This window comes from Lepidochelys kempii, chromosome 1, assembly GCF_965140285.1.
Source record: "Lepidochelys kempii isolate rLepKem1 chromosome 1, rLepKem1.hap1, whole genome shotgun sequence".
In the NCBI taxonomy this organism is placed as follows: Eukaryota; Metazoa; Chordata; order Testudines; family Cheloniidae; genus Lepidochelys; species Lepidochelys kempii.
In genome coordinates this window covers 194,287,777-194,302,276 of record NC_136380.1, presented here as the reverse complement: position 1 = coordinate 194,302,276, position 14,500 = coordinate 194,287,777, and the positions used below count along the sequence as shown (strand labels likewise).

General features: G+C 49.7%; 1 protein-coding gene across 5 annotated transcripts in view; it reads right to left on the bottom strand.

Moving 5' to 3' along the window:
- Nucleotides 1-12,975, bottom strand: part of CD47 (CD47 molecule) — a 42,709-nt gene extending 29,734 nt beyond the window's left edge. For 4 of the 5 annotated variants that reach the window (XM_073306423.2, XM_073306433.2, XM_073306439.1 and 1 more), the window contains exons 1-2: nt 12,790-12,974; nt 7,810-8,160 (exon numbers count right to left, since the gene is read on the bottom strand). In XM_073306423.2, the coding sequence (XP_073162524.1) occupies nt 7,810-8,160; nt 12,790-12,835 (397 nt within the window). In that variant the 5' untranslated portion in view covers nt 12,836-12,974. Of the gene's footprint in view, nt 1-7,809; nt 8,161-12,789 lie in introns of all 5 variants that reach the window. The other variant, XM_073306458.1, reaches the window with a different exon arrangement.
- Nucleotides 12,976-14,500: the final 1,525 nt, after the last annotated feature.

Sequence of the window (14,500 nt, the reverse complement as noted above, 5' to 3'; positions counted from 1 at the left end):
ATAGCATAGTAGCAGGCTTGGTGCCTGATGTTCCCTGGAGGTATGGGGAGGGATGCTAGGAGAAGGGCCAGGATGAGGAAATCACAAAAGGGTTGAAGGACATGAGAAGAGAGTGTGTGGGGATCAGGGGAAGTATATCAACTTCCCTATCACAGCAAGAGGCCTGACATAGTAGGTGGTTTTATTGATGGCCCTTTGTTTTATCAATGACCATACGGCAGTGGGACAATCACAAGTGATACACCTTGGGATTTTTGTGGAGAGCAGTACAGTAGGGAGCGTGATGAAATACAAGGGTAATGTATTGTTCCACATGATCTCTCTGCCAAGAAATGTTGGACTGTCTTTTCCATGTAGCTAAGCACACAGGCTAGTGGATCTCAGAAGCCATTCCAATTTATCTGCCTTCCCATTTTGCCCCACAAATGCACACCGGGGGCTGCCCATTAAAATGTCTATCAGGAACAGGGCTATGAAGTCCTTCAAAAAAAATCATAGCCAAAAAAACTTTTTTGTCAGTGAATATAACTGAGCACCAGACTCAGGTATCCACAAACATTCTCAGACACATAAAACATATCAACAAACCCAGGTACCGGGATTTATTCATTTGGTCATTCTATCTGTACTGCATGAGAGAGCATTACACTATTCTATCAAGGAAGTGTGGCCCAAAGGTCAGGAGTCAGGACACCCTGGCTCCGTCACTGACTTCCTGCATGACCCTGGGGAAGTCACTTCATCTCTCTGTTGAACAATTTCCACCACTGTAAAATGAGGATAAGTACACTTTTCTATATAAAGTATTTTGAGATCTACCAACTGAGAGCACTATATGTAGAGATCTGAAGACAGAAGGGCCTGATCATAGTCTTCAAATGTGTTATGAAGAGGAAAGTGATCAATTGTTCTCCATGTACACTGAAGGTAGACAAAAAGTAATCTGTTTAATCTACAGGAAGGGTGATTTAGGTTAGATATTAGGAAAAACTTTCTAACGGTAAGGATATTTAAGTACTGGCTTTCAAGAGACGTCGTCGAATCCCAGTCACTGGAAATTTTAAAGAACAGCTTAGATAAACACTTGTCAGGGATGGTCTAGAGCAGTGGTCTCCAACCTTTTTAAGCACAAGATCGCCTTCTGAATTTAAGTACAACCCAGGATCCACCTCAAAGAAAATGTAGAAATAACAGTTTATTATGTTATATAAAGCTGAGATCAATTGCTTAATATACATAATTATACATTTTCCCTTCTTACTAAGTCTGACACTTGTGACTGCACATTACCAACCAGTGTCTTGAAATTCGGGTTGTAATTTGAAATAGCTAGTCGGAGGCAGTCCTGCAGATGTGCATCTGTGATGTGGGTGCGATACTTGGACTTGATAATCTTCATTTGTGAGAACGCCATCTCACACAGATTGGTGGAACCAAAGTAAGCTTTCACTTTTAAAGCACAGGACAACAGAAGGGGATACTTTTCTCGGTTTACGGGTCCCCAAAAATCGCTGTCCCTTGATCTGGCTTTCAGCTCAATGTTATTCTGCATGATAATTAGCTCCATATAAACTCCATTACTTTGTAAATCAAACACCTGATGGAATGTCAGGGCCAACCCACCAATGTCTGCTGGAAGGAACGGATTTGAGATCTACATGATGACTGGCTCCATCATGTCTAATTCTTGAAATCGCCTCTTGAATTCCTCTGCTAATTTGGTCAGCTGTGCACAGAACTTTTCAGGGTGGAACCATTTTTCTTTGTCTTCAATTTTTTCTAGTATTTTCTCCATACTGGGAAGTGCTGCAGCATTTTATCCTTTAACTGGAAGGATTACAGACTCAGTTTCAATTTGAATGCATTCACCGCTCTGATTGTATGTGGTAAGTTTCTGCCCTTTCCCTGCAGTTCACAGTTCAGCTCATTCAATGTGGACGTTACATCAGTAAGTCCAGCAGCCATACATTATCTGAGAGCTCATTACACACTTCATTCCTTGATTTTAGAAAAGTGATGATTTCTGGCATTAGATCCAAAAATCTTTGCAGGACTTTCCCCCCGCTTAACCACCTCACATCTGCATGGAGGAGCAGCTCACCGTAAGTAGCATCCACTTCGTCAAGTAAAGATTTAAACAGGCAGTGCTGGAGGGCTCTTGCTCGAATTGAGATTACAATTCTGACAACGATTTTCATTACATGTGAGAAGTCCGTAACTTTATTTGCTAGTGCTTGCTGGTGGATTATACAGTGGTAATTCACAAATGAAGGAAAATCTGGATAATTTCTGCAAAATGAAACAAAGTCTGCATGTGCGCCAAGCATGCCGGATGCACCATCCATTGAGACTGAAACAAGTTTCTTGATTAGAATGATTTTCTCAAGAATGTACTTTTTGAATTCATTATAGATATCTTCACCTCTTGTTCTCTCCTTAAGGGACAAAACAGTCAGAAGGTCCTCTTTAGTTTTGTCATCCTTAAAAACCATTTGAACAAAAACAACTACCTGGGCTGCGTCGGTCATGTTGATCAATTCATCAAAAACTGCAGTGAAAAGCATTTGCAGTCATTAAAATCCTGCTGTAGTTGCTGAAAGACGTCGTCGGACAAAGATTCCACCCATCTTGCTACTGTGGAAGCACCAACTTACATGCTCTGGATTGCTGTCATCATTTCCTCTTTGTTTTGAAAGTCTTTAAATAAGGAGTCTGCTGCCACAGTCACTGCCTCTTTAAATACTTCTCCATCCGTGATTTATTGTGTTTTGCCAGCAGATGGCAAACACTAAACGATGCTTCAGTAGAGGCCTTCCCTTTTGCTGCTGGTTTAGTAAAACATGACTGTTGAGCTTTCAAAACAGCCTTTAATTCATTAACTTTCTTTGTACATAGTGGGCTAATCAAGGGAAAACTGTTCTTGAATTTGCTATGCATTGTTTAGTGGTGCTTTTCTAAATTCTCCTTTTTACTTATTTAAATACTTGTGTGACACAGAAGACACATGCACTTATCTTTCACTGTCGCGAGCAGAAATTTATTTTCCCATTCCGAATAAAAGTTGTAGGTTTTCGGTTTCTTTTTAGATGGCCCGGGGTTGTCACTCATTATTAATGCTAGCTAGCTAGGTATGTATTTTTTAGTATAAAAAGAGAAAAGAGGAGAGCACTAGCTACAACTATAGTCTAACACTTCTGAGTGGTAGACATGCGTGCCACGCATGATAAGCTTTTTTTCTTTTCTTTTTTTCCAATTCTGCACTTGCAACCAAAGGTGCCAAGAGTTATGGCGCCTCCTGGTTATTAGGAAAGAAGAAGAGAGCACCCCTGTACTTTGTGGAGATAAGACTGGTCATGCTGGAGCCTGTCTCTACCCCTGGCTCATGTGCAAAGAAGAAATAAAGTTTCAGGAAATTTAACAGAGAACTAAAACCCAACGACCTTCAATGAAAGGGCCCTCAAGCTTGGCTGTTTCTTTGCATTCATCTGTCAGGTCCAAGTGCTCAGATCTGACCAGCGCTGCGTGCAGGCTGCCCAACTCCAGAAGGAGAAAGAAGTCAGCTCTTTTGCTTTCCCCATGAACGCCTTCCTTCCTGAGCAAGCACCCAGGCCAAGGAGAAACCCCCTGCAGGGCCTGTGGGAAGCAGGGCTTTGCATTTTCCCCCTCAGCTCCCTCTAGCATGTAGGACAGCTGTCCCATGGGCTGGAGGCCCAGGGGAAAAGCCTGTGAGGGTTGGTGCGCCATGGGTCTTGGTGGAGATTGTTTGCTTGACCACAAGCCCTGTAACAGGGGGTGGTCTGGGCTGTCGCCTAACTGCGTCTGTGCTCCTAGCCGAGGAAGCACTTTCTCCTCAAGGCTCGCAGGCACCAGCCCCAACTTCCCATGGCAGCTGGTGAGCTGATTGTTTTAATCCTCCACCAGGGAGCTCCCTGCTGAATGCACACGGGCAATCAATGCCAGCAGCCTCGTCTCCCCTCCTGAGTCTGGGGGCATGGGGGGCCGAAGGGGGAGGCCGTACTCAGAGAAATACCTTCTTGTGGGCTAGATCCACCACTTTCCACGGCAGCTGGACCAGCTCTTTCTCATGGAATCCCAGCTTAGCCCCCTGAGCACCAGCAGTCTTCCCGAACAAGATCACCAGGTAGTCAGGAGGAGAGGAGGCAGCAACGGTCAGGGGTAGCAGCAGGCGAATTGGTGGCAGGGGCAGCAAAGAGTGGGAGGAAGCAACAACAAAAGGATGAAAGGACAGAGGTAGGTTGGATAAGAGGCGGGAATACCAAACTGGGGTTGAGGCAGCTGCAGGAAGGACGAAAAGTAGAGGGGTTCCACAAGGGGTAGCAAAAACTGGGGATAAGTGGGTGAGAGGCAGCAGGAGACAGAGGAGCCAATAGCACAGGGAAAGGGAAGCCATAACCCAAAGGTAACGGGGCAGGAGGAGAAGCCACTTCCTAGCAAATGACAAAAAGTTGCCTATGATATCAACATATCCTCTAGAGCCCAAAGGAACTCAGTTGAGACCTGGCTGTTCAGCCCCTCACTTGCTCTGCATGGTTATTGCATCGGCCCTTCTCCCTGCTGGTGACGTGTAAAACCAAAGAAATGTGAATAGCTATGACACCGCTTCACGATCACTAGAGTCCCAGTGCCATTCTCTCCTGGAGCTCCATGAAAGAAGGGAGGGTGCCCTGGTTTGTAGTGCAGAGAGAGGTTCAGGGGACATCGTGTCCACTGCCTATCCACCCCACTGCAGGAAGAAGAAACTCCATCACGCGCCACATTTTAAAGAAGCTCAAATCAACTCCACAGGGAAACCGGCTCTGCTGAAGCTTTGAATGTGGGGGAGGTTAGATGGGGAGTAGGGTCCGAGATGGGAAGGTGGATTGGCGGGGGGGAGGGTGGTTGTGGAGCCAGGCTCCTAGGGAAGAGGAAGGAGATGATGACGAGCAGGTGAGGTGTCTTCTCCGCTGGGAATGGAAGGAAAGCGGCGATCATGTGGAGCAGAGGGATAGGATTGGGGCTGGGAGCGGAAGGGAGGCAAATGTGGGGTTTGCCAGTATAGCTTATTTTGCTCATAGGTGCTGGATAAGATACTGATAAAAGCGCAGTTTGGCTGGGATAAGCTAGTTTGGCTAAGAACGGTCTGCCATACAGTATAGCAGTGCTCTAGCTTCTAGCTAAGTGCTCCTATCATAGGTCTGGCCTCCGTTCCTTACACACCCACCTCTCCTGGCCAGTCATGCACCCTGCATGTGTACACAGCGTGCAAACCCCAGTCCATTAGCACCAACAGGTATCCCAGATACACTAGAACTGACATGCTGGTTGTGACGGTCCCACAGACAGCTCACCATGGTACAAACACATGCACACAGCTGTCCACATAATAACAATCCCAGTCACATGCTCTCCTTGCTCAAGGCCCCAGGTAGTGACTGGATTTTCTTCTGGAAGCAGAGGCACTGTCCCTCCTGCCTGAGATTAGTGGAGCCTCTTCCCTGCCAGTCCCTTCCCGCCCTTCCTTCTCCTTATTCAGCATTAATGTCACCCCCAACAGCTCATTCATCCTCCCAAATTAGCCAAATGAATTGTGTTGTTATTCCAGTTACGACACTGAATGACCCGACATCAAAAACCATTCTGAATTCGCAGCGAGAAGGCAATCTATTATTTCGTTCCCCTGCCCGGCTGGGAGCACCAGGTTTTGGGCTGGAAACAGGCTCTGCTCCATTAATGGTATTTCAAAGCCCCAGTCAGGAGACTAGAGTATTTCATTTCATGCCATGGCAATTACCAAGGTGGCTGTTGTTGTTAACCCCCTGCAGCCTCTGACAGGCTAAGGCTGCTCTTTTGTTTGGGATGGGGTTGGTATACGCCTTGCATGTGTGTGGTTTAACCTGTGTGGGGCTGCTTGTTTAATCAGGGCTGTTCTCAAGCTGGGGCTTCCTTTGACTGGCAACACTGATTTCCTGCTCCTGCCCCACCCCCGCCACTATTGAGTGACTGGGGATTTCCTCTCTGCTGGTTTCCCCCAGATGTAGTGTCTTCTGGCTGGGTGTGGCAAGGGAGCACCCATCGGCAGTTGCTGGAACTTGTTCTGTGCAGAAGCAGAAGCGCTGCATTTCTGCCCAGGTTAGGAAATGGGTGATGGGCAGTTTTCTGCTGATGCCTTTTCAGGATCAGAGGAGAGAGCCTAGCAGCAATTCAAGGCAGTAAGCCCAGCCCTCTCAACACCTCCCTGTCCCTTTAAGCATGTTTCAAGGGTAAGAAGAAGGCAACACCACCCGCTGAGAATGCATCCACCAAATCAGCGCTGCAGCTACGCCAGCAGCATTGCAGCCTGTGGTTCGGGCAGAGAGCTGCATTTCAGCTGTACTGTGAGTTCAGCGGGCGCATCTGGCATCTGGGCTGCCCTGTTCCTGCAGCGTGCGCTTTGTTAAAGTGCCGTCTGCTACTGGAAAACCACCACCTCTTTGGCTGAGAGTGCGATTGGGTGGGATGTACTCCCCTAGCTGGCTGCGATGCTGAAGGAGGTGACGGGACAAGATGGAGGACCGAGACCGGGATCGATGCTCAAAGGCTCCAGGATTGACCAGTTGGTGACCACTGGTCTAGAGCAGTGGTTTTCAAACTGTGGGTCGCGACTGGAATGTAAGGCACTGGGTCAGGGCGGCTCTGGTCAGCACCGCTATCCGGGCCGTTAAGAAGTCCCATTGACGGTGCTGCCCAGCTAAGGCAGGCTAGTCCCTACCTGTTCTGACACTGCACTGCGCCCTGGAAGTGGCCAGTAGCAGGTCCAGCTCCTAGGCAGGGTGGCCACATGGCTCTGCGCGCTACCCTGCCCCAAGCACTGGAGCTGGAGGGGAGGCAGTGCCTGTGGGCAAGAGCCGCTTGCACACCTCTGCCAAGGAGCTGGACCTGCTGCTGGCGGCTTCCAAGATTCAGTGCAGGCCGCAGTGCCAGGACAGGCAGGAAGCCTGCCTTAGCACCTCCGCTGCGCCGCTGACCGGGAGCCGCCTGAGGTAAGCCTGTGCCCCAACCCTGCGCCCCAATCCCCTGCCCCAGCTATGAGCCCTGCAAATCCGGAGCCCGTTCCTGCACCCCAAACCCCTCATCCCTGGCCCCATCCCAGAGTCTGCACCCCCAGTCCAGAGCCCTGACCCCCTCCCATACCCCAACCTCCTGACCTACTCCAGAGGCCTCCACACACCCTGAATCCCTCATTCCCAGCCCCACCCCGCAGCCCTTACCCCTGCACCCCAACCCTCTGGTTCGGTCCTGAGCCCCTCATCCCCAGCTCCATTGGGTCGTGGGCATTAACAATTTTCTTCAACTGGGTTGCCAGAAAAAATGTTTGAAAACCACTGATATATATATTTGGATATATATTTGGTCCTGCCTCAGCTCAGGGGCTCAAGGAGGATGTGTGGACCACATGATCTCTCGAGTTCCCTTCCAGCTCTGTATTTCTATGATCTAGAAAATGGATCAGCATATACATAAACTAAAGTGAGTGTGGCACAAATACCATATAGTCTGTAAAATCTAAATCAGGTGAAAAAGCCTCAGCATCCTTAAAAGTTAACAGAGACAATGCCAGCCGGCAGGCCCAACTCTTACTCACAGAAATATTCCCCTGGACTTTGATATAACTATGCTCACAAGGACTGCTCAGGTGAGTAAAGACTGGGCTTTATGTTCTAGGTATTTTTAATGGTTCATTTTCACATTTGTTATTTTATGTCCTCTCTCTCAAGACCTGGTTTGTTTCATTTCATAGCAGGCTTACAAAATCACATGACATCAACTTACCTACACGGTATATAAGTTCAATTACAGTTTCTCCTTCCCTATTCGATTCTGTCACTTCACAACTGTAGTTTCCTGGAACTGCTTGCGTTTTTGAAATTGACAAGGAGGCACTGCCCAGACTTAAATTTTGTACAGATTCTAACACAGCAGATGAAAAATTCTTGTTTCTGTGGGTCTCTGCTGTAAATCCGTCAAAACTGAAAAATTCTTTTTTTTCTAGTTTCCATTTAACAAACATGGCTCTAATACTCTTCTGTGCTAGATTAGTCACTATGCAAGGTAGGATGACTGTTTTATTACAAATGGTTTGTTCAACAGACTTGATTGCATTGAACTGCAACTGGGCAGAACCTGGAAGAAAAAAAAAGTTTGATTAGACAGTCTTCCACAATTAATTTACCCAACACCTGAGCACCAAGAAAGCTATTGAAATATTGAAAAGTTCAATGGATGGCCAGACCTGATCATACACTTGAAACAAGCACAGATTAATGTTCTTCATTAGAGACAACAAGAGGGAAAACAAGAGATAAGAAGAAGAAAAACTCTGAGAAAGAGAGGAAGGATGGATGGATTTAAAAAAAATATTCCCCAAGAAGGCTATGCTTGGAAAGAGAGAGGAAGAGGCAAGAGGAGATTACAGCCCTTTTTTAGGCATATTTACTGCTTCTTGATTCTTATATGATGTTTGGGAACCACCACAACTGGTGTCTTAGAAGTACCTAACATACATAAGTAAACATTAATACAACATTCTCAGTGCTGCATCTAACCAGACAATTCTTCTGGGATATTTTCTGGGTCTAGGGCCACATGGAGAAAACATCTGCACTAAGGCCCAATTTCAGCAAAGCACATGTTTAACTAAGTATATGAGCAGCCCCACTAAAGTTCGACTTTGACTTAAGGCAGACATGCATGTGCCTGTACCATCAGTTACTGTTGAGGGAATTCTGTGTGCAGAATTTTTAATTTTTTGGCACAATATTTTAAAATTCTGCAAATTTTATTTGTTAATAAATGTGGAGGCTCCAGCATGGCAGTGGGGAACACAGGCCACTTGGAGGTGGGAGATCACCATGCAGCTCCCCTCCCCTGGGACAGCGACTTGGCGGTGAAGTTTCACCTGACCCTAACACACTGAAAGGGCCGGGTCTGAGCCAGAAACACCCCGGGGCCCTGCCCCACTGTGCCAGGCACATCAAGTGTGGGCAGGCCGACTCAACCCAGCAGGATCCAAGTGCAGAGGGCCTTAGTAGGGGGGATCCAGGTGTAGGGCAAGCTGGATGCAGATGGCTCAGTAGGGGATCTCGATGCGGGGGGCTCCAAGTGCAGGGGCAATAGAACTCTGCAGGGGGGTCTGGCTCAGCAGGGGGAAGTTGCGGTGCTCAGCAGGGGGATCCGGCTGCAGCTGGCTGGGGCTTGTTGGGGTGAGGGTCTGGGGGGCACATCGGGATGGTCCAGGTGCAGGGGAGATGGGGCCAGTTGGGGTGGGGGTTTGATGGGCCTTCTTAACAAGAGAGCCCCAGCGGCAGCTGCTGCCAAGGGGACACCAGATGCTGGGCTCCTGCTTCCTCTATGCCCTTCTCTTCCCCATCCCATCGCCATTCCCTAATGCCTCTTGCCCCATCCCCTCCCCATTCCTCTCCCCACTCTCTACCCCCCTCACACCAATATCCACCTCCCCCACCCTGTCCCACCCCCTTCCTTCCCCACTGCCTCTTCCCCCCACCCCACCAGCCTTTCCCATTTACCCCCGTCACCATTCCTGCCTTCCCCCACCGCAGGCACTCACTGTTGTACAGAAAACAGGATGGTTCCCAGTACACAGAAGGGGAACATGACAAGCACTAGGACTCAGGAGGCGGTGTTCAAACAGCACCCTCCTTCAGCCAGGCAGCTTTGCGCTTGCAGAAATGGGGGGGGGGGGGGAAATGGAGAATTGCAGTGGCAGGTGACCCCGTGTGGCTCCCACCTCGCCTCTGTTTGGAGGGACAATGCCCTCCCAAACTATGTCCATGGGCATCCCCAGTCCCTCCCCACGTGGCTTCCCTGTCACTTTCTGCAGGGAAGCAAAGAAATCTGCAAGGGGGGGGGGGGGGGGGGGGTTGGAGGAACGACGACATGTTTTCCATATACACGCATTGGCACAGAATTCCTCCAGGGAGTAATCAGTAAGGGACAAGCTCTTCTTCTGTAGAATTTTTCTTTGCAGCTGAAAGGGGGCTAAGGAGGGAAACAAACACCACTGTTGTTTCTGCTTCCATGCTCCCTAGAGAAGCATGGAAAGAATGAGTGATGGTTTGTACAAAAGTTATGTTTGTTATTTGTACCTCCTGTACTCTGAAGGTGGAGCCAAATCCCCTGAGGTTTAGAACTTACTTTGCAAATTATGTCTTATTTTTGTATAGAGGGATTGCTCACCCCAAAAATATGTAGATCAAATAAGAGCATATCTTCTCATTTATTTAGCTGTATCTGGTCAGTAGGTCAGATAATTCAGAAATTTCAGGTGGTATTTTCCTACACTATGAACCAAAATTTATCAGAATTTTTAAAAACAGAAGGCTAAATTCTCTCCACATATCCATCTAAAGGTTATCTTATAGCATTTATTGCCATAGTATCTAGACGCTTCCCAGGTAAATGAGATCTGCATGTCAATGATGCCATTGGGAGGCAGGGCCAGGAGTGGGGCCACAGTCAGGGCTGGGGCCGCAGCTGGGCAATGGGTGGAGCTGGGGCCACAGCTGGGAGTGGGGCCATGGTCAGGGCCTGGAGATGTGGCTGGAGCTGCAGCCAGGCCGGGCCAGAAGCCAGGGGCTGAGGCCGCAGCTGGGGGCAAATCTGGGGCTTGGAGCAGAGCCGTGGCCAGGGGCTGAGGCCACCAGCAGTGGGAGCCATGGCTGGGCCAGCAGCCCAGGCCCAGCTGGGGGTGGGGCCTGGAGTGGGCACCAGAGCCGTAGCCAGAGCAGAGCTCGGCGGTGCTCCTTCCCTGCCCCCCATGGGGGAATGCCTGACCCCACTGTCCCCCCCAAACATTCCTCTATGCCCCGCTAGGGGGTGCACCCACAGTTTGAGGACCATTGATCTAAAAGCTTGGGGTGCAAGTTTTCTAATAGCATAAAACATTCCTTTTCAACCCTAAGTTCTCAAGAATATTGGCTGCTATAATGTCAGAAGTTTAAGTCAAATAGGGTGCCAGGAGAAGCAAGATGATAATCAAAATAATCTGATTTTACAGCACGAGTGTCTATGTTCAGTATTTTTGTTAGTTATCTACAGCTCAACAACTATAGTGGTTTTTTTTTTTTAATTAAAGATTCACAATATCCAATTGCCTTCATGCCCAGAAGCCTCAAACTGGATCAAGAACCTCAATGTGCTAGACACTATATCAAGACCCGCAAATCCTGCGAACACTTGTGTGTAAAGTTAACCGTGTACATGAGTTACTGGGCATTCTGCACAAATATAAAAAATTCTGTGAAAAAAAAAAAATTCTGCATACAATACTTTAAAATTCTGCAAATTTTATTTGTCAAAACAACACTACATAATCACACCAGTTTCAATTATTTTGATAATTTATTTCAAAATACCTGTCAGCAAGTAAGTCTGTAACAATACAGACAGACACACACGAATTCTCCCAGGAATAGACATAAAGAAACCCCTATGACAACCCAGATTTCTGTTTCTCTGCCTCCTTCCCCCCAGGAGCCCAGCCAGAGGCCAGAAACATACAACCCCCCATCTCCCGAGCCAGCCACGGTTGCCCCCCCCAGCCAACCCCTCCTCTGAGATACCCAACACCCCCTCTGAGCCCAGTCACGCGGCCCCACCGGCACAGATACCCACACTATCTCCTCCATGAGCCCAGCCGCGGTCGTCCCCCTTGCCCAGATACCTGCATCCCCTATCCCCAGAGCCCAGTATAGTATAGTACAGTATAGTGGCTCCATTTAGTTTGCATTTCCCGAGTTTGTTTATGAGAAGGTCAGGCGAGACAGTATCAAAAGCTTTACTAAAGTCAAGATATACCACATCTATGGCTTCCTCCCTATCCACAAGGCTTATTACCCTGTCAAAGAAAGCTATCAGGTTGGCTTGACATGATTTGTTTTTGACAAATCCAAGCTGACTGCCACTTATCACCTTATTATCTTCAAGTTGTTTGCAAATCGATTGCATAATTATTTGCTCTACTGTCTTTCCAGGTACAGAAGTTAAGATGACTGGTCTGTAATTCTCCAGATTGTTCTTATTTCCCTTTTTACAGATTGATATGACAAGAGAATGTATTTATTTACGCAATTATATAATTACTTAGTAGGGGGCCTCTGTGCATACACACGTCTAACAACCTACAAAGGGCCCGAAAACATTAAACATCGACGTTAAAAGCTAGCTTGATTTCTAACCGCCAGTGGCCTGCTCTTTGGGGGTCCCGAGCACCTGCTGCTCCCACGGCCTGCAAGAGAACCTGTGGGTGCTCAGCACTGGCCGGCCGGACCCCCTCCCATGCAGGAGCCTAACACACGGGTGGCGACATTTAACTTTGCACCCACAGAGGCTTGGGAAGATGGCTTACACTGCCCCTAAGGCAGAGCCTGGCACTGGGCTCGGAAGGAGCAGCCCCCACCCGGCTTGGTTCCCAAGACACAGACCCACACTCAGACACACCCAGACCCCCCTCCCCCGGCCTCCTCCCCCGGCCTCTCCCAGGGACCTTTGCTGGGACCGGCGCCTTCAGCACAGCCCCGGGCCCCACCCAGCCACGCGGCGCCCGGGTGCGAGGAGCCACCCCGGGCTGGCGGAGGGGCCCGGAGCCCCGCACCCGGTCCCGCGGCTCCTGCCGCTCAGGGACAGCGCCAGGCCCCGCCCTTCACGCCCGGGGGCCGCTGCCAGCGCCGGGGCTCCTGATGCGCCGGGCCGGGGGCTCCAGGCCCGGGGGGGGGGGGGAGGCGGCGGACTCACCCGCGCACACGGCGCCCAGCAGCACCCAGGCCCCCAGCGCCCACATAGTCCCCGTCCGCAAGGCGCCACTCGGCCCGGGGGAAGCCGCGCTGCCTCCGCCTCGCCGCGAACCGCGCCGGCCAGGGACGCGCCCGAACTGACGCGCTTCCGCCGCCAGCAGGGCGGGGCCGGCGGGTTTCGCTTTCGGTTACCCCGGGCGGGGGAGGGGGCAATCGCGGCGCGCGCGCGCGGACGTTCGCGGGGCGGGGTTGGGATCCCGGCGCGGGGGCGCGGAGGTGGGCGGGAGAATCCCAGTGCGAGGAGAGGCGGGCGGGGGCGCGTGCTGCGCAGTTCCGTCTGTTTTGTCGGGTCCTGGGCTCTGTTCGGGGTCCTGGACCCTGTGGGGGGAGGCGCTGTCGCACTTGCAAGACACTGTATTGCCAGCCGCAAGCGTTAAACCCGTGAAGCAGCCCCTTCCCCCGCCAAAGAGAATGGGCTTAACATCACAAGTAAAAATTCACTTGGGGGACCTTTTTATTTGGCATCTGGTGTTTGAGGCCTTCGGCTGAACGCGGGGCACGTTTTCTAGCTTTTCTCCACACGCTCAGAGACCTGAAGTCTTCCTTTTTCTTCAAAAGAGAAGGCTGGGATTCTCCTCGAATAACATGCCCCAACAAACAAGCATGCTCTGCTCAGGCTATGTTTACGCCGCCCACCTTTTAGCGACCCAGCTGAGGCCACTACAGCCCTGCCACTAAAAGGTGCGCCGCGGGGCCGCTCTTTGTTGGCGGGAGAGAGCTCTCCTGCCAACCAAAAAACTCCGCCCCCAACGAGAGGCAGCACCAGCAGCAGCAGCAGCTTTGTGGCCGGGAGAGCTCTCCCGCTGACAAAGCACTGTTCACACCGGCGCTGTTCGTCGGTAAAACTTTTGTCCTTCAGGGGTGTGTGTCATCCTTGCTCCTTATCCTATTCCTTCATCCTCTGAATGCCCTCTCCTCCACCTCGCCTCAGCCCTGCAAAGCCTGTAAGACATCCCCTGTAGCTTGCAAGCGCTGCAGGGGCTCTTGTCATGGAGTCGTTCACCAATGTTTTAAAACTAGACGGTCACCCGCTTTGTTGCTCATGCAGGCCGATCTGTGTATGTGTTATCCAACTTTTTAAAAAAAGAAAAGGAGTACTTGTGGCACCTTAGAGACTAACCAATTTATTAGAGCATAAGCTTTCGTGAGCTACAGCTCACTTCCTCAGATGCATATCGTGGAAACTGCAGCAGGCTTTATATATACACAGAGAATATGAAACCAACAACCACATACCACACAACAGAACCACTAACCCAGGAACTTATCCTTGCAACAAAGCCCGTTGCCAATTGTGCCCACATATCTATTCAGGGGACACCATCACAGGGCCTAATAACATCAGCCACACTATCAGAGGCTTGTTCACCTGCACATCCACCAATGTGATATATGCCATCATGTGCCAGCAATGCCCCTCTGCCATGTACATTGGTCAAACTGGACAGTCTCTACGTAAAAGAATAAATGGACACAAATCAGATGTCAAGAATTATAACATTCATAAACCAGTCGGAGAACACTTCAATCTCTCTGGTCACGCGATCACAGACATGAAGGTCGCTATCTTAAAACAAAAAAACTTCAAATCCAGACTCCAGCGAGAAACTGCTGAATTGGAATTCATTTGCAAATTGGATACTATTAATTTA